General features: G+C 43.3%; 1 protein-coding gene across 3 annotated transcripts in view; it reads right to left on the bottom strand.

Annotated features, from left to right (window-relative positions):
* PLXNC1 (plexin C1) overlaps nucleotides 1–19,546 on the bottom strand; it is a 137,014-nt gene that overhangs the window by 81,351 nt on the left and 36,117 nt on the right. For all 3 annotated transcript variants that reach the window (XM_058308541.2, XM_058308540.2, XM_058308539.2), the window contains exon 5: nucleotides 2,716–2,830. In XM_058308541.2, the coding sequence (XP_058164524.1) occupies nucleotides 2,716–2,830 (115 nt within the window). The remainder of the gene's footprint in view (nucleotides 1–2,715; nucleotides 2,831–19,546) is intronic.

The raw sequence follows: 19,546 nt of genomic DNA, 5'->3' as shown, positions 1-19,546 counted from the left end.
TTCTTTTGTTTATTTTATGGTATCTGATTTTAAAAATTTTTGCATTCTAGTTCTGAGCTTTCTCCTCTATTCCACTAATCTATATCCCTAATTTAAAATAAGAATAATAGATTGGATTATTGTATACATACATATATATACATGAACATATACAGGAACTTTTTATCCATGTAAGATCACATTAAACGTACTTTTCCATAACTGATGGTTTTACTCAACCAAACTTCACAAATATCCCTCCAAGATAATTGGTATAACTCTAATTCTTTCTTCTTAACAGCTCCATGGAATCTGATAGCAAGAATAAGGATGCACTGTTTTCTAATTGTTTTGTGTGAAGACACAAAGCTTCTTGTGAATGAGACCCTGCGTTACATGGGGTTTTCTGTACCTAGAAAGTTACTAGAGTCATATTAGACATATAATGGGTAGCTGGTAAACACCCTTCGAACTGAATTAATAGATGAAGTCTGGGAAACCCATAGACTGCCATCTCTGAAGGTCAAGATCAGGTATTCAAACAACGATGTGAGACTTTGAGGTAAGTCACAGGTGGTCATCATGATGGGAGATATTTTGAACTAATATGATCAAGAGATGGAGTCAGACATCTCATCATCATTATTAAAATAATCAGTCTAAAGTTGGTTTCAAAGAAAAGCTTTAATCAAAGTACTAAATTCTTATCTCCTTTACCTTCAGAGTGATGGTGAACCAGAAGGAGGGATGGGATGGGCTGTGTGGAAAGGACACTGGTGGGATCACGTTAAAACCAGAATGGAATGCAGGGTGGTAAAGAAAGCACTGGTGGTCACTGGGGGGGGGCACTTTTTAGAATGTTCCAGAATGGATATAAATGGTGGTTAATTTATACTGGCGATCCATAGATAGGTGAGCAATTGTACAAGAAGAACTTTTAATTAATGAATGAGTTACTTTCCCCCCCACTACATTTAGCTGAAGGATTATGCTTAAAATCTTAAAAATGGTAAAAGAAAAAATCTTGCATAAAATCTAACCTCTTAGCAGAGTCCTGGGTTTGTCTGAGGGTCATGGTATTTTCTACCATTCTCTATTAGCACTAAAGTCAGCTATTACTCAGGTTGACAAGAAAAGTAAAAACTTGGCCAAACCTATGCCTGGGTAGCCAAGCATCTCTTCTGTAGCGTATACTCAGCTGACCTCTGACACTGGGCTGCTGGAGGTTTTGCCTGTGTCCTGGAAGACCACAGAAAGCGACAACAGGCAAAAAACTTTAAATCAGTGAATTCTGATCAGTTATGACTTGAAAGGTCGATCCTTTTTATTATTTATCACTCATTAAATGTTCTGGCTCTCCTTTATTAAATGTTAAATCATCTTAAATGGTGTGGTTCTTGCTATATGAAATGGCAAAGTGTAAAGGAAAAGGGAGAGTGGCCCATTTCCTTGTTAACGTGGCATTCAAAGAAAGCAGAGCCAGCTCAACAGACAGGTCAACTGACTGTTGATGGGGATTCTGTACAATTATTCATAATACAAGAGCCATAATTAGGGAGAAAATGTCTCCTTACTGCGCCACTGAGACTGCAAAGCAGGAATTCCATTTTCCCATAGGGCACGGTTGATATGCGCACCAGAAAATGCCTGAATATGCTCACTGCTTCCTTTCTTTCATCCAGGGACAAGGCTGATGTGCTGCCAGAGGCGGTGCCGCCATAGCAAGCGCCCTGATGGCTTTCCACGGGCGTCACAAGCAATATTCACATCCCACAATGGTTTTCTCTCCCTCTCTTTCAATATTGCTTGACACCTTGTTCAAAGGGTAGTTGTTAGAGAGCCCTGAACACATTAGGGAAAGCAACCATAAAACAAACACAATTCTACAATTAAGCTACGTTTAAGGATTCTTGTTGACCCTAAGTCTGTAGTTCTTTTTCTGGATGTCTTTATGTCACAATGTATTTCTCTTAAGTTAAAAGGTGATGTATTCTTTAAATCTAATTATTGAGGGTCATCTTTAGCTCCACAAGATGACACACTGCACAGGTCTGTGAGGTGCCTTGTCCTCTGCTACATCCCCAGCACCTTGCAGGGCACATGGCATCTGGCAGGCTCTCAACATTCATTGACTAAATGAATAGACTCCTATAACTAAGGTTATTTGGTTGCTCTTTTTTTTTAAATTTTTTAAAAAATTTCTCTCCCCTTCCTCCCCCCACCCCAGTTGTCTGTTCTCTGTGTCTATTTGCTGCGTCTTCCCCTGGATGTCTATTCTCTGTGTCTATTTGCCGTGTCTTCTTTGTCTGCTTCTGTTGTTGTCAGTGGCATGGGAATCTGTGTTTCTTTTTGTTGCATCATCTTGTTGTGTCAGCTCTCCGTGTGGGCAGCACCATTCCTGGGCAGGCTGCAATTTCTTTCGCACTAGGCGGCTCTCCTTTCAGGCTGCACTCCTTGTGCGTGGGGCTCCCCCATGCGGGGGACACCCCTGCGTGGCAGGGCACTCCTTGCGCATATCAGCACTGCGCAAGGGCCAGCTCCACACAGGTTAAGGAGGCCCGGGGTTTGAACCGCGGACCTCCCATGTGGTAGACGGACACCCTAACCACTGGGCCAAGTCTGTCGCCTGGTTGCTCTTTTACATATGGATATTTTACACACAGAAGGAAGTGAGCATCAGTTGAAAAATATGAAACGATACAGTAGAGACAAACAAATTAAAATCTTCCCTCTTACCTTATCTTTACTGCTTCGAATCATCTCAATTTTAGGGCACTTTTCAGCTCCATGTGAAATATCCAGCCAATTTCCTGAGTTCTCTAAGGGTACGCAATCTCCTTGAAAAGTGCACCTAAAAAAAAAAAAAGCCAACAAAACAGCAACTCCACACACACATTAGTTAAAACTTCCTCATACTTGGCTTCATTACAAAATGCCAGGCTTAGTATAGTGGATTATTGATCTTGAGCAAGAATAGGAACATGATGCTAAAATCATGGATTGCAACAGGAAAACAGCAGAAGGTTTCCTCAGTCACGTCTAGGAGCAGAGAACAAATGTAGGCAACATGCTGAACTTAGACTCCTGAGCCATCTCTCAAGATGACAGCCAAACTACATCCTCTTATGGATTCTAAAATAAAGAGCTCCTTTTGAGAAAGACCTAGCAAATAACAGCCCAACGAAGGGTTTACATATTGTATAAATTTTAAGTTTGCAATTCATTTGCAAGATAATCAACCTACTGTGTAACTCTTTTTGGATAAAAATAATAATAATAACGCTTTCCTGTGCTTTGTTGTCTGTTAATTAAATAAAAATATTTCAAGGGCAGAGTCCGCCCAAGAATTTGATAAGATATTCCATAACCATTTGCTATGTAACCTTTATTTAGACAGTTACCAAATTGTATCAAAAGATATGGGTGAAACATTTCCCAGGGCCCCTTCTTCAAGTCAGCCAGTTCAGAGTATGCCCCCAAATAGGTTTAAGGCTGTAGCCAGGGCGAACAACTTTGATAAACAGATGATCAGGGGTAGAGTGGTGCGCTCTCTGGCTTGCTTGATGTCTGGGTCGCTCGAGGTCATGCTAACTTGGGAACCCTTGCCTCAGCAGATGGGCCTTCCAACCCAACAAGAAGAACAAACACTGACTGCCATGATATTTTCAAAAGGTGTTGGGCTCCGTTGGCATTCTGTTGAATAGTATCAAGGTAAGAACACAACACCTCTGATATCTCTGCCTCCTCCAGGCCTAAGGTCAAAATGAAGGGCTGGGAGAGACCCCGGAGACTGATTTTCAAAGGCAACCCAAAAGACATGAATCATGAGATTTGAAAATCAACCAACGATGACGTTCAGCTGTGGGGAGTCCCTGGGGAAGCCAAGTGGAATAAGGTGTGGGCCCAAGAGCATATTTGACTTTACGAGGGTTTTATTTCTTCTTCTTGTTTTTTTTTTTTTTTTAGTCTTAAAAATTTAGGCCCCATGGCTTTGCCTTTGAGTTTTGGGCTAATTTGAATATGACAAAAATAGAACAGGAAGCCAGAGAGTTTCATTAAACATCACCCCATCCACAACACTTCAGCGCATCATCATATTCTGACATTTTGGGGAACCTGCTCTCAGGGAGCACCCCTGTGTCCAAACTCCCCTACGTCTGTGTCTCTTCCTTCTCCTACAGGAAAACCATGGGGATTCTCCAACTCATTCTCATCAACAATACTCCAAAGCTATCAATTTAGCTGACCCTTGATGGCTAGCTTGTCCGTCACGGACATTAAGTTCAAATTAAACCCTCTCAATGTCAGGGAGAGTTTGCAAGGGAGGGGAAAGTACTTGCACTTCTGGATTGGAAAACAGAGTGACAAGCCTGGCTCCTTCTCTCTCTCTCTTTTTTTATCTGAAACAGATCACGGTTCTGATCATATACTGCCTGCCTCCCATGGGCACTGTGGTTTTGCATACGGCACTTCCTCTGCCTATAAGGGAAAAAAATTAAGCCAGTTCTAGAGAGACTGGAGTACAAATATTTTTGTAGGCTCTTAATGCTGCCTGGGAGTCAAGGCCCGAGGCTGCCAAAAAAACAAGTGTAAAATATTTCATACAAATAGTGCTACAATTTGCCAATTTGTAGGCAGAAAATGATAGTGCCACTGAGTTATCACTGCCTTTTCTGAACTCCTATAGCATTTTGTGTCAGAACCACATATTTTGGTATTTAATCATATGCTGCCTTGAATTACAACTTAACTGTTTCATATGCCCATGTCATTTCACCCCAAGTAAGCACTAAGCTCCTCAAAGGACAGGAGAACATCTTTAATACTTCTTTAGCAAATCCCTCAGTGTCTGGCAGCATCGTATGCAAATACTAGGTTTTGATAAATATTTTTGAATGAATGAATGAAGTATGAAATCTCTATAGGTCCTATCCACTGGTGATTTTTGTTTCTAGAGCTTCCTTATGATTTATGTTTACCTCCTACTTATAGTAAAGAGACTACTGGTAACATAAGCCAAAACTTCAAATCTGGGGCCAGAGAAGGATAAAATTAGAAGCTGAGATTTTTGGGTATCTTTTGAAAAATAAAAGAGAAAAGAAAATATGATAACCTTTCACTTCCTGTGCTGCATAAAGTCCAAATCTAACCATATTAAGCAACTAAACAAATTCCTTGTTTAGAAAACACCTCTGAAATTTCTGAATTTCCTTGCTTCTCAGTTTTTTAAAAAGGGAAAAAAGTAAACCGTGACACCAAGAATATATAACCAGATGGTCAACTAACAACAGTATCTTATTACTTCTCAAATATTACAGATTGTAAAATCTTCATGACAGCATACTACCCACACATTCAAATTTGTAAAGGAGGGGTAGAATATCTTATAGCATCCATACTTTAGTAAATAAAGCCAATCATTTTGAAGTAATTCCTTTAGAAAGTTCTCAACTCTTCTGTATCAAGAAAAGCAGTGGTCAAGTTCATAAATGCCTAAGCCAATAATGAAATAAAATTAAAATCTCCATGTTGGACATAACTTTCAGTGAGACTGGGTCCTCAGTAGATAGGCTGATTTCTTAACTGGCTTCCTTTCAATTTCCTAAAGCCATGGATAAGAGGAAAATCGGATTAGTATTAGAATGAGTGTATTCCAGAATAAAATGGCAGAAATATATTTGTTCTCCCTTACCTTATACTATCTTTTTGCCCCATCCTTTACTGAGGGTCTGTCTAAAAGCCCTCAGTATCTATTTTTCTAGTCCGTATTTCCAATTAGATCTCAGGCCTACGTGACAAAGCCAACATGCCAACACTAGCCTATGTGCAAATTAAAAAAATAGAAACTACTTAAAATGCAAATAAAAAAAAGATTGCCTGAAGGAAAAAGGAAATTAAGAGCAAAAGCCAAAAAAGTTAATTAAAACAAAAACAGAAACCTCCCTTAGGTGAAAAATATTGTATGTGGAAACAAGTGAATAAAACAATTTAAGAAGGCTTGTTCTTATTCATTTGCTATAAAATCTGCCATAGAGCTAATTTATTCAAAATAAATCATCAGGTCCAATATTGCTACTCAATTCTGCAAGTAGGTAAACCGCCCCTTCAATTCCCACACACCCACTTCATAGAAAGTATGTTCCAAACTTACTCAGGCCGCAACTTATGAACAGAGAGGCTCCAAACACTTTCTTCTAAATTTGCTGTTTAAAATTAAGAAAGTGCTTTCATGCAGTGGGTTTGCTTCCTCGGCTAGTTCATGGAAATCTGTGTAACCCTAAACATCCCTGAATTACCTCCACACCTCCCACGGCACGGATGGGGCATTGGTACCGAGTGTTTACAGTTGCACCTTACCAGTGAGACCCCACAGCAGCCCATTCTACAGGGGATGAAATGGAGGCACGCAAAAGTGCAGTAACATGCCAAGGTCACAAAGCTGCTTAGTGGCTGAGGTCTGACTTCAAAGCCACGTGCCTGGCCGCCCAGCTGCTCCATCTCCTGTGGACCCAACCTCCAGTTTCACAAGGTGTCCCAGGACACAGGTGTCAGAGTTTCTCCTGGCGTCCTGGGCTTGGAGGGTGAGGCTGGGCCAGGATGAGGAGGCACAGATAGGAACCTCAGGAGCAGAGAGGAGAGAAGGTGAGGCAGGGTCTCTAGGATGCGGGACGGAAACACAGAGGTACGGATTCTGAGGGGTGTCTAATTTTCATCTATTGCTAGTCCTGACTAACCATCCAACTGGAGGTTAAAATTCCAGGAGGCCCAGAATTACAAACCGATGCTCCAAAAATGTGCTTGCAAACCATCTGTTTGTACAAAACATGGAATACATTTCCCCCACCCCGGAAATAATGAGGTGATTAGGTTTCCAGGTTATCTCATGACACCTGTTTATCCATAATGTTACTTCGATATCACATACTTGAATAAAAGAGTAGCAGAAAACAACGAGATTGCAGCCATTTGCATGAGAGCCATTTTTCTTCTTCTTTACTTATTTGTGTTTTCTGCTCAGCTGGTAGTCTGGGAACAGTGCCCAGCTGGATCGACTTTTAAATTTGTTATTACAGTATTGTATTTATGCAGTATTTCTATTTTTTAAAAAATGGACATGGTTTAAATTATTAATTGTTTTGATGCCAACATAAAGAAGAGAGAGACCAGTCTGAAGAGAAGTTGTAGTTTCCGAGCAGGTGAAGTGCCCATTGGCTGGGCTAGGGGACCTTGAGAATCTGACTCCATTAGACTAGAATCCCTCAGTAAAAATTTACCACTTACTCAACCTCAAAATAGAAACTCTGAACTCAGAAATGTACCTTCAACTTCCTGCCACTCAAATTTCATCAGCATCCTCATCTAGTTGTTCACAAAGAGCAGACAGTCCCTGAAAGAATCTGATAACTAAATATCAGGTAAGTAGCTCATATGTGGGGGTGAGGGTGACTGTCCCAAAGATTCTACACTGATAACATATCAGAAAACTTTTAACAAGGAAACAACCCAGCCTCTCTCCCAGGGAACAGGAGACCCTGTACTTGCTCAGGGAGGGTTTTGCTCTAACAGCATACCAAGGCCTTCTGTCTTTTACTAAGTAATTTCAAACAGAAAACTGCATTTTTAGGAAAGGAATGGAGCCCAAAGGAGGGGCCAGGTGGTCTCCAGAATCAGAAGACTTCTATTTACATTGCCAGTCCAGGAGAATTTGGGAAACCAAATTCTACTGAACAGAAAAAAAATAGGAAGTCACTGTGACAAACTAAACTTGGAATTAAAGGCCTCCAGAGTCAGGAAAGGGGAAAGCCAACTGAAGACCAAAATAACTGCTGGGGAAGCTAAAAAATTGGATCCTCATCACTGAAGCTGAAAGTCAATCAATATGATAAAATTATGCTAATAACAGAGACAATTTAGGAGTTGCTGGAGTTTTTTAGGCTAAACCATTCAACATGCCAGGCAATATTCTTGCACATGATTTAAACCATTTATTCTTCACAACAAGGCTGCTAAGGAGGTGCAATAATTGTCCCCACTTTACAGATGTTGTAAACTGTGGCACAGAAGGATGACACTGCTTCCCCTTCCAAGTTAGTAACTGGAGAAGCTGAGATGCAACACATGGCGGTCTGACTTCAAAGTCCGTGGTCTTATATCCTCCCCTACACTACCTCTTACAAGAGCTAACGTTTGCTGAGCCCTTCCCTTGGGTTCTTTTAACCAACTCATGAAGTAGATACGACTAGTATCCCCCCATTTCAGGCACAAGGAAACTTAGGGGCAGCGAAGTTAAAAAACGTTCTTGAAGTCAGATGACAAGATAAGAGAGGGAGATTGGTTTTGAATCCCAGCAGTCTGGCCCAGAGGTGCATATTCTTATAGCGATGCCAAATTGCTCAAATTTTTCAAAGACTTTCAGGATAGCAAAATCGTAAATGTCAATATAGTAGTAAATAGATCCTTCCAGAGCATGGCCCACACAGGAAAATGTGGGTTTTATCCCATTTCTCAGGATTTGACAAAGTGTGTTCCTTGGGTTATGATGATTTTGCCAAGCTAGGGGGCAGTCCCTACAAAACCACCCTCACTTCTAACACCAATTGCTAGTTTGGGGTCCCCAAGACCACTCTCACTTCAGACAGCAACTGCAAGTTCAGGGGTCCACAAGACCATTCTTAAGTTTGATAAATCTCTAGGGGTACTCTCAGTACTCACCCAAAGCGGTTATAATCAGTTACAGTTCTTTTCAGCTAAAGGATACAGGTTAAAATCAGCCAAGGGAGCGGGTACAGAGGGCAGACTTCAGGAAAGTTCCAAATGCAGAATTTCCAGTTCTCCTCTCCTCATGGAGTCGTGGACAATATTACTTTCCCAGTATTGCTGTGTGACAATATTCATGAAGTAAAGCCAACCAGGAAAGCTCATCCAAGCCTTGGGGTCCAGAATATTTAATGGGATTCGATCTTGTAAACCTGGATGGCCACCCACATGACTCAGCTGTCTCCAGTTCTTCCAGAGGTTGAGCTGATAGCGCATCACCCCAAATCCATGCAACCAAAAACACTCCTGTCAGGAGTCAGGCATGACATTCTAAGGGCTTGGAGACGGCCTCTCAGAAGCCAAGGGCAAAGGTCAGATCTCTTTTCGGGTAAGGTAAAATTCTTTACTCAACAGGTTGTTAGTTTTAAAGGAGGGTCATATTGCCAAGAAGTTGAGAAATACTAGTTAAATAAAATTTTTAAAGTTTTTCTCCTGCCGGGCTTCCCTGAGCCCTGAACATGCTGATAAGCTTTGTGACTTCCCAAGGAATGAATGATGCCCTATCTTGCAGGTTCTGACCACAGGACCTTTTCTTTTGAGGGATGTTCTGAGGGCTTATAAGTCCCAGGCACACATATTGGGAAGCATTTTCCTATGTTGGTTAATAAGCAATAATCCACATAGAGGATCAAGTTAGAAAACTTTGAGCCCTTTTTGATTCTTTCTCTCAACTCTCACACCTACCCTCTGCAGCCCACCCTTGCCCATCGCTTCTCACCAGGCTACTGCAGCAGCCTCCCAACTGGTCTCCCTCCTTCCCATCTCCAGCCCCTCCAGTCCACCACCATACCGACATCTAGGTTATTCTCAAGCTCAGAGCTGATCATATCATCCCCCTGCTTAAAATTCTTTAGTAGCTCCCTTTTGCTCCTGTCTTTCATGACCTGGAGCCTAAAACATGTTTCCACACTCACCTCTTTACCCTGACACTCTATGATCTAGCTCCTGCCTTCATCTACAGACTCATCCCCAAGTAATTGTGGGCTGATGAGTCCATCTCTCTGTTTAGAATGTGAGTTCCTAAGACACCAGTCCCTGCTATCTAGTGCAGAGATGGCAGACAGAATTTGATAAATGCTTGCAGTTCAAACATACCAGGCTGTTCTTCTCACAGGCTATTCCCACTGTCTGGATATTTTAGGGCCATCACCACTTGGTCAAAGCATGTTCCTTCCTCAAGGGCTAGTTCAAGGCCATGTCCTCTATGATCCTGAACCTCCTCCAGGCAAAGGCAGTCACTCCCTCTTCAGAATCCTATGACACCTGACACATGTTCCCAGTACATGTAACACATCTCCTACTAGACTGTAAAGCCCACAATAGAAAGGCCTGCCTTATTAACCTTGGCACCCTCAGGGCCTAGTATTGTACCTGGTATTCATTCTGCAAATATTTACTGAGTGCCAACCATGTTCCAAATACTGTGCCAGGCACTAGGGAAGTATCAATAGATAAGCCAACTAAGGCCACTCTCTTAATGAGCTTATCTGCCAGTAGGGCACACAGACACAATTAAAAAAACAAATAAGCAAATAAGCAGACAACAATATTAAATAATTCCAAATGGAAGTACATTTTCTGCAGAGACCAAAGATATAATAGGCAGGGACCTACTTTAGACATAACGGCTCAGACTCAAGAATGAGAAAGATCTACCCATGCCAAGAATAGTGGAAAAAGCATCCAGGAAGCGGGCTCAGCATGTGCAAAGACCCAGAGTTCACTTAAAGCTTGGTCTTTGCAAGGAACTAATTAGAGACCAACGCGGCCAAATCTTAGTGAAGGAAGGGGACAGAGCGTCTGCCACTTACAAGCTGGTGATCTTGGGCAAACCCTGTACCCTCTCTGTGTCTCAGTTCTTCATCTGCAGAAATGCAGATAACAATTGTTTCCATCTCGTGAAGCTGTTAGAAAAGCGTTCTTCTATTTAAAGTGCTTACAATAATGTCTCTGTGAATATCAGTTGTTGTTGTTACATGAGCAAGTGAAACAGGGAAAGTAGGCAAAGATTTGGATGACATAAGCCAAACAAACATAATGTGGTAGTGACAAGGAAGGGATGGGGTGATAAAGTTAACTAGACGACCAGTTGCCTTGCCCACACATACCATCTAGAGGGGTAGACACAGAGTTCAAGGTTTCATTGGAAATTCTTTTTTTTTTTTCAAAGATTTATTTATTTATTTATTTAATTCTGGCCCCCCCCCCCCCCCCCCGGTTGTCTGTTCTCTGTGTCTGTTTGCTGCATCTTGTTTCTTTGCCTGCTTCTGTTGTCATCAGCGGCACGGGAAGTGTGGGCGGCGCCATTCCTGGGCAGGCTGCACTTTCTTTCGCGCTGGGCGGCTCTCCTTACAGGGTGCACTCCTTTAGCGTGGGGCTCCCCTACGTGGGGGACACCCCTGCGTGGCACAGCGCTCCTTGTGCGCATCAGCACTGCACATGGGCCTGGAAATTCTTAATCACAATCCTCCTTCCCAACCTCAAGACTACAGGGTTCTCTGGTGTCTCCTTATGCCTTGAGCTCCAGTATTAGAGCACTTGCCACAGTGTACTGGAACAGTTCGTTCAGTGTCTGCTTCCCACAGCAACCTGTGAGTTTCCCCAGGGCAGAGGCTCATTCATCTTGGTTTCCCCAGGGCCTAGTATTGGACCTGCCCCATGGCTGGTATTCAAACAAAGTTAGCTGAATTGGAGTGAGAATTAAATTTTAAAGTGACTACATTCTTGTCTATGTCTCCATGATACCAGCATAAGTTGTTTCATTGATTCTTGTTCACTGGCCTGGCCTGTTAACTAGCATGGTGAGAAATCGGGCTTTGTCTTGAAACTTTGAGCCCTTTAACATACATAAAACACATCTGCAGGCTGAAACACTAACACAAAAAAGATTTGTGGCCCACACCCCAGGTCGTTCTTTTGTGGGTGATGATTGTTTTAAAAGTTGGTATTTTTATTTCCAAATGCAAAACATGAGCTCGAGAACCTAGGGCAGGCATTTTCTTCTTTAATAGTATGGAAATGAAAATGGGAAAATGATGCCTCTTGAGTGAGGAAAAACTGGGCTCAAATCTGCTCTCCCACACATTCCCTGTTCAACTGGAGGCACATTTGTTAGCCTCTTTGGGCCTCTGTTTCCCCACCAGTAAACAGGTGGCAATGATATTAAAACCTAGTCCTCCTGAAAGCAACATTAAATCCCACACTTGGCATATCAGAAATGGTGCACTCTTAATACAACAGAACAAAAGTGTCTAGGGCTGAATATGACAAAAGCAAAAACAAAAGACTAGCAGGAAGGCTTCAAATGAAGATCTGAGCATTGTGTTTCAATGTGGAGGAGAGGCTGGGAACAGGACAAATACTAGGTCACAAAGACAAGTGAAAACATTTGAAGAATTTTTAAAAGCAAATCAATACATACTTATGAAAGTGCACTATGCCTGAGATAAGGTCATTTCAAAAAAATCTATTCCATTAAAACATATATTTACTAAAAGGGGTGTTCCTAATGGTACTTGTTGGAAGTCAGGGAGCATCAATTAAAGAGACAGTGAAGATAAGCAGTTTGGAGGCTGAGATCTGAGGCCCTCAGTTCCCAAACGCTACCAAACAAAAATCTGGCTTCTGAGCAAGGCGTGCATTCTCACAGTGCCAACCATTGCCACATGTCTGCGACATCAAGGTTGGAGCTGTCCTCCTTAACATTTTTATCCCCTCTCTACCTTCACCTTCCAAATAAGTAGATTTATTCATAGTTCCTGTAATAGCTAATAATGGGGATGAAGAACCAGTGGGTCCAGGATCACCCAAGACCCCTCTGAAGAGACCCCCAGAATCCCTTCCCAGGTACGTGTTCAGGCTCCGGGGAATTTGGTGACGCCTTGAGGCCTATCTTTGCTCCATCCTGAGGATAGTTGTCTTACTTGCTTCTATACCATTAGTTGGCACAATGGGGTCCTCATACAAGAAGGGGGGCAGGTAACCAAATCCCATTATTCTCATTATTGCTCCTGACCCATAAAGGAGTGTCACTGCATGATCTTCAAGCTTGAGATCCACATAAGGACACATCACAAATCGGAAAGAGAGGAAGAATGAAGGCAGAATTAGAACAATCTTCTGTGCCAAACTGTCTTCCTGATCACTCAACTAAATGTTGCCATTACCTATGAAGGGGGGCATCTCCAAAGCTTAATGGCACCTTCTCAGTGACCTCATATTTAAAAGTGTAACCTCCTTGGCTTCCAACCTGCACCCCCAGCCCCCCCCTTTGGAGCTTGATTTTTGTCGTTAACACTAATCGCCATCTGGCATGCTCCCTATTTCCTTACCTATTTTTGCACTGTTGGTTTTCCCCACAAGAATGGCCTCCATGAGGGCAAGGATGCAGGTCTGTGTTGTTCACTGCTAGTGCCTAGAACAGTGTCAGATACCTGCTAGGTACTCCATGAATCAATGGATGCTTAACCTTTCCAGGTGGAAGAGTTTCTATAACTCAGATTGGCCCTGAGTTCCAAATGGCTTTTGTGTGTGTATCAGCCATCCATGAAGGGGCTATTTGGGCCATTTGCTCTAGGTTCTCCTCCTCTCCTACTGCCGAGAGGGATAACGCCTCTTCCTTTTTTCGTCCTTTTCACTAGAGAAGGGGCACAATATCAGTGAAGGTACTGGCTTGAGGGGTAGAGCTAAGCCAGGATTTAAATCTGGTTCAAAGACTTGTGCAACTTGTGGTAGACAGAATATCGTCCCCCAAAATGGCCACATCCTAATCCCTAGGACCTGTGACTATGTTACCTAAATGGCAAAAAAGACTCTGCAGGTATGATTATGTTAATGGTCTTGGGAGGAAGCTAGAAAAGGCAAGGAAAGAGACGCCCCCACAGCTTCCCAAATGAACACTGCCCTGCTAACACCTTGGCTTTTGCCCAGTGAAACCCATTTTGGACTTCTGACCTCCAGAACTGTGAGGTGATAAATGTGTGCTGTTGCAAGCCACCAAGTTTATGGTCATTTGTTCCATCAGCTTAGGAAACTGATACACAACCTAAGCCTGTCTTCTTGGCTACACAGTGGGGACATTAATGGCACTTACTTCACAGGGTACCAGAAGGACATAATGGAAGATGGCATGGAATGTGAAGGGCACAGTGTCTGGCAGGTGATGAGCACGTTCTTATCCCTCCATATGGACCCCGTCTCCTGGCCTAGCCTGGAGTCAAGGCAGGCTTCCTGTGGAAGGGAATGGGAGCTGCATTCTGAAGGAAGAGGGGGCACGCCCTGCTGGACTACCCTCAGTGGCCTTCTCTGCTCCACACTGCCCAACTCTCGGGGTAGCAGATCTTCTGAGTCACTCAGGCTTTAGAAGAACACGGCCACCATTGTTTTGTACCATGGATTCCCTTGGTCAAGTTTCAGGGTGGTAACAGCCCTGGAGGGGAGAGTCCCCATAAGGTTAACAATTAGCCCTGAGAAAGCATGAGGAAGGGGTCGTTTCTGGGGGAGGAAGAAGGAAGACCCCAAGGCAGGAGAACAAGGCCAGGCCTACATGCTCACAAACAGATCATTTGGGTTTTAGTTTGTTTGCTACTCCTGGGGTACTGGGGACAAATTATGTTTATCACTGACATTTCAGTTTGTGTCTCCCATGTCAAAAATCCCCTCCATAACCCCCAACCCCCTAGAAAAGTCTTCTAGAGAGTCTGGCCCCACAGCCCAGCTGTTAGGCTGAGTTGAGAAATGAGTGTTACGTGTAGAAGAGCTGAACACCAACTGAAGACCTAAAAACAGCAATCAGTAGTTGCTTTAAGGTCTTCTAACCGTCAACATGGACAAAATGTGCAGAGAAATATGGTAAGTTGTTGAATTTATGCAGATAATCATGGGGAACATATAGCTAACTTACAAGCCCTGCGCATGGGGGCTTTATCAGCACCCTGTATACATCCTGTGCAGGGTGGGGCTTTAAGGGATGGAGCAATAAAGATAAGTGAGGCCTTTCCTGCAAGGCCCATTTGTTTAAAGAGGACCCAGCCCTGGTTTCACTAGCTGACCTGGGGAGCAGAGACTCAGGGTGGTGCTGGGAGAGGTGACGTGGTACACGAACTTTGGAGAAAGAGCTGCCAAGTTGATGACTCTGGAGGAGATGTGAAATAAACTCACTCTATCCCAGATATACCAGAGGAAAGCAATCTTGGAAGGGGTTAGGGTGGTGGGGGTAGGGGAGTGGTACAGCTAACACTTGGATTAATGTGGTTATTCTTCTACACTGCTCTCAGGATAACCGTTCTTAAACACAAATGTGATCATGGCAGCCCCCCGCTTAAAAACCCTTTAATGAGTTCCCAGCACCCACTAATAAAGTCCAAACACAAAGCCCTTCACATCCTGGTCCCACCCAGCTTCCCGTCCACTTCCTTCCTTCCAGAGCCAAGCTATAGATACAGCTTAGTCTGCCACTCCCCACACAGGCCTCCTACTGCATGGCTCTTCTGTCTGAAATGCCTTTTCCTCTGGGCTCCCATCCTCTCTTCCCTTGGTGAAATTTGACTCAGCCGTCAACGCCTAACTTTAGCGCCATCTCCACCACAAAGCCTTTCCCAACCTTGAGTCAACGAATGGCTCTCTTCTGGCCTTCCATCCTAAGCACAACTAGCATGACTAGCCAGGCAACGCACCGAGGGCTTAATGGGCATCATCTCATGTAATCCCCTCAGGAACCCCCAGAGGTTTTACAGAAGAGAGTCGGCACAGAGAACATAAGAAAGCAGCAGGTCACACAGATGCCCTGACTTGATCCCGAGAAAACCACCTCCGAATCTACTCTCTTCCCTCCTGGACCAACCCTCCATATTGCTGTGCATCCCAAACAGGCTGCTGCTCCAACACTCCCCCCACTCAACATTCTTTTACTGCATTACTGGTCAAAAGAGTGACAATTCATCCTGCTGCACACTTTAAGCCTCAGCTCTGGCATCTCCCAGAAGCCTTTCCCCATCCGATTTAAGGGTCCATCCTTTGGGCTCCCAATTAGTTCATAGTTTGGTGCCTGGGATACAACAGGAAACTGGTACACGTTTGGGTCACCCTTCTCTACTTTCCTTGTGAGGACTTAAATCAAGGAGAAAGACTACATCCTCCAGAAAAACACTGGGCCACCCTGATATTTTATTTTTCATTTTATGATGACCCTATTTTTAGTGTGTCACACTCAAGGGGGAATCCAATTAATCACCAAGTCCTGTCAATTCTACCTTCCAAATAGCACTTAAATTCACCCACTTCTTTCCATCTCCACTATTACTCTAACTCAGTTCCTGGTCTCTTGCTGGTTTAGTCTAACTGATCTGCCGGCTTCAAGCAGGTCCACTCCTAACCAGGGTGCTTATTCTAAATCACATCTGATCCCGTCACTCTTCTCATTAAAGCTGTTCGATGGCTCCCGAGGTCCTCCCAACAAAGCCCAAATTCTTTAATGTGGCTTATAAGACCCTTCCTCATCTGCCTCTGCTGACCAGGCCACCTTCGTCTGCCAACACTCCTCCACTCTACTGTACTCTCCATGTACCCTGAGCTTCAGGCTTTGTCCTCCAATGGCTCCTGGTCTTTGTCTAGCTTGTTCGCTCTGCCAGCTGCTCCTGCCTTTTTGGTTTTTTGTTTTTAAGATTTATTTATTTATCCCCCCACCCCCACTGTTGTCTGCTCTCTGTGTCCATTCTCTGTGTGTTGTTCTGTGTCTGCCTGTCTTCTCTTTAAGCGGCATCAGAACCGATCCTGGGACCTTCCAGAGTGGGAGAGAGATGCTCAATCTCTGGCACCACCTCAGCTCCCTGGTCTGCTGTGTCTTATTGTCTGTCCTCTGTGTCTCTTTTTGTTGTATCACCTTGCTGTGCCAGCTCTCTGCTTGGATCAGCTTGCCACGCAGGCCAGCATTCCTGTGTGGCCTAGCACTCCTGCGCGGGTCAGCTCTCTGTTTAGGCCAGCTCGCTGTGCGGACCAGCCTTCCTTCACCAGGAGGCCCTAGGCATTGAACCCCGGACTTCCCATATGGTAGACAGGAACCCAGTTGCCTGAGCCACATCCGCTTTCCCCTGCCTTCTCTTTAACTAAATGATAACCTCCTTACATTGCAGGTCTCAGTTTAGACATTCCTTCCTCTAAAAAGTCTAACCTTACCTTTTAAGTTTGGGCTAAAGGCGTTTTATGTGCCCCCGTGGAATTCTACACTTCTAAGCTCATCCTTTTTATACTCTATCTCATTCATCCCCTTTACTTATTGTTCCCAGTTCTTCATGCCTCCTGGACTAGAATGATACATTCCTAGTCTTGGCCATATCCCTTTGCAATGCCTCCTACTGTAATAGGTGGAGTATATCTCACTAACTCACTGATATTGGGCTTCGCTATGTGACTTGCTTTGCCAATGAAACATTAACAAAAATGATGTAATCAGGAGCTTTAAACATGTTGCATGGTTTAGCTTGGTCTTTTGTTATTTCTGCTATTTGCTTTGAGAAGAGGATGTGTCAGGGAGGTGTAGGCTTCAGGATGAGACATGCATAAGGCAGACCTGAACTCAACCTGCAGCTTGATGCTGAGTCTCCCCAGCTGGCAGGCAGAGCCATGGACAAGAAAAATTAATGTAAACAAATATTTGTCCTTATAAGCCACTAAGACCTTGGAAGTTATTTGTTAAGCAGTATTATTAGAGCAGAAACCTGACTGGTATACTTGTTTATATCCCTCACTAGATTGCAAACTCCACAAAGCCAAGACAGAATTTTATCCCTAGCACCTTGCAGGTGCTCAAAAAATATTCATTGATTTGTTTATGACTGACTGAATGAATGCTAGCCATTGACAGGTCTGCCTCCCTAGCTAGCATGTGAATTCCTTAAGGCCAGAAACGGCATCTGACTTCTTTCTGTAGCACCTAGTTATCTCTCTTCCCATGTTGGGCTCTTGGTAGTCATTCAATAAATATTTGTTGAAATTTATTTAATTGAATTTTGTGGGCTGGCTTGGGAATCGATCTTAATTTATGACATTATTTCTGTGGAAAAATGCATTCTGGGTGCCAAATAAACTTGCAAATGAACTTTTGGAACCTCATCCGCTCATTGGTTCAGGATTGCCAGTTTTGTGGAAATCCATAACTGAACACATGTGCTATGCTTTGCAATATGGGAGAAACAGAGAAACTGCTTCCAAACCCAAGATATTCAGCCTGCAAAAATTCACTTTCCACCCACACAGACAAATTCAGCACAGGTTGAATTTGAGGTTCCAACAATAAAAAATACTAGACTTTTTAGAGCTCATTGTTTATCTAATTGCTTTTTATCTGCTTATGCTGGAAGACTATTCTTAACACTGATCAGAGGGAAGTTAAGATAGTTTTCTTGCCTGCTCCCCCCCCCCAAATCCACTTTCTAGACACGTATTCAAGAAAGCTCAACCTTCTCAACAGAGAAAAGAGAAAATAAATTATTTTTCTAAATAAATCTGTGACATTTAAAATAAACACAGTGGGATGCTCTACAGTTATAAGAAAACATTCCCCTTTAGAATTCCTAATTTTGAATGGTACTGGGAGCTTAACATGAGTCAGAGATCTGAGGTTTCGTTTCATTTCTTCTCAAGCCATAACCAAGTCAGTTTCAGACCAAGTGATATGACATGGCTGTGAAAGGTCATTGGTCTGTGCTCCTCGAATATTTTATAATACTTAAGACACAAATCTCAACCTGCCATTGGTAGAGTTTCCCAATTATATGATCTACTTCATTCTTTTAACTTATACTTTGTGTCGGCCACAGTTCTAGACTCTAGGCATACAATAATGAACAAGACAGACAATGTCCCTATTCTTGTTGAATTTACTTAATAAAGGGGGAAGAGAGAAATAAGAGCATTTCAGATAGTGATGGAGCCATGAAGAAAATATATCAATGATGTCATTGTGGCATGGCATGGGGGCTTCTGAACATTGGAGATGCATGTTCTAGCACTGATGGTCAAGAAAGAACCAGCCAGGAAAAGATTCTGGGAACAAATAATTTAGATTAAGTGCAAGGGCCCTGAGGCAGAAACAAGCTTGGCATACTTTCATGTCAGAAAGTCAATGTGGCTGGGGGTGGCATGAAGGAGGGAAAAGAGTGGCATGAAATGAAGCCAGAGGAGTAGGGAAGGGCCAGATAACATGAGTCTTCATTGACTTTTAAAATGGAAAGCCATTGGAGGCTTTTAAATGGGGGCGAACACAATCTGATTTAGATTTGAAAAGGATCACTCCCCTTGGAGCAGAAGCAGGAGAAGCAATTAGCAGGCCTTATGGAAGGCCTCTGCTGAGCCCCCTGGAACTCACACCCAGTTGTCAATAAAAGCCCGAAGTCCTCAACCTGCTCTCTGGTTCTCCCTTCCACGTTTTTGCTCTTATTGAATCCTGGCTCTCCCCTAAAGACAGAGCTTCTTGCAGCAATCTCAAGGGCTGGCTGCTGCCTCTTCCTCCTAAGCATTCCATTTATGTCCTACTGTCCTCTAGACAATTCTGCTTTCCTCTTTCCCAAATCCCCAGCTCTGAAGCTCATGCCATCAGCCTATAGCACCCAATACCCATCCTTGTTATGATCATCCACAGACTCCCTGGTCACGTCCACTTGCTTCTTGAATATGTAGCTCCTCTCTCTCTCCAACATTGCTCCATCATTGTTCTTGGTTATTCCAATTTCCACACAGATGACTGATCATCTGA

This window comes from Dasypus novemcinctus, chromosome 12 (genome assembly GCF_030445035.2).
Source record: "Dasypus novemcinctus isolate mDasNov1 chromosome 12, mDasNov1.1.hap2, whole genome shotgun sequence".
NCBI lineage: Eukaryota > Metazoa > Chordata > Mammalia > Cingulata > Dasypodidae > Dasypus > Dasypus novemcinctus.
Note: the sequence above shows the minus strand (reverse complement) of the source record. Positions and strands in the feature narration are given on the sequence as shown.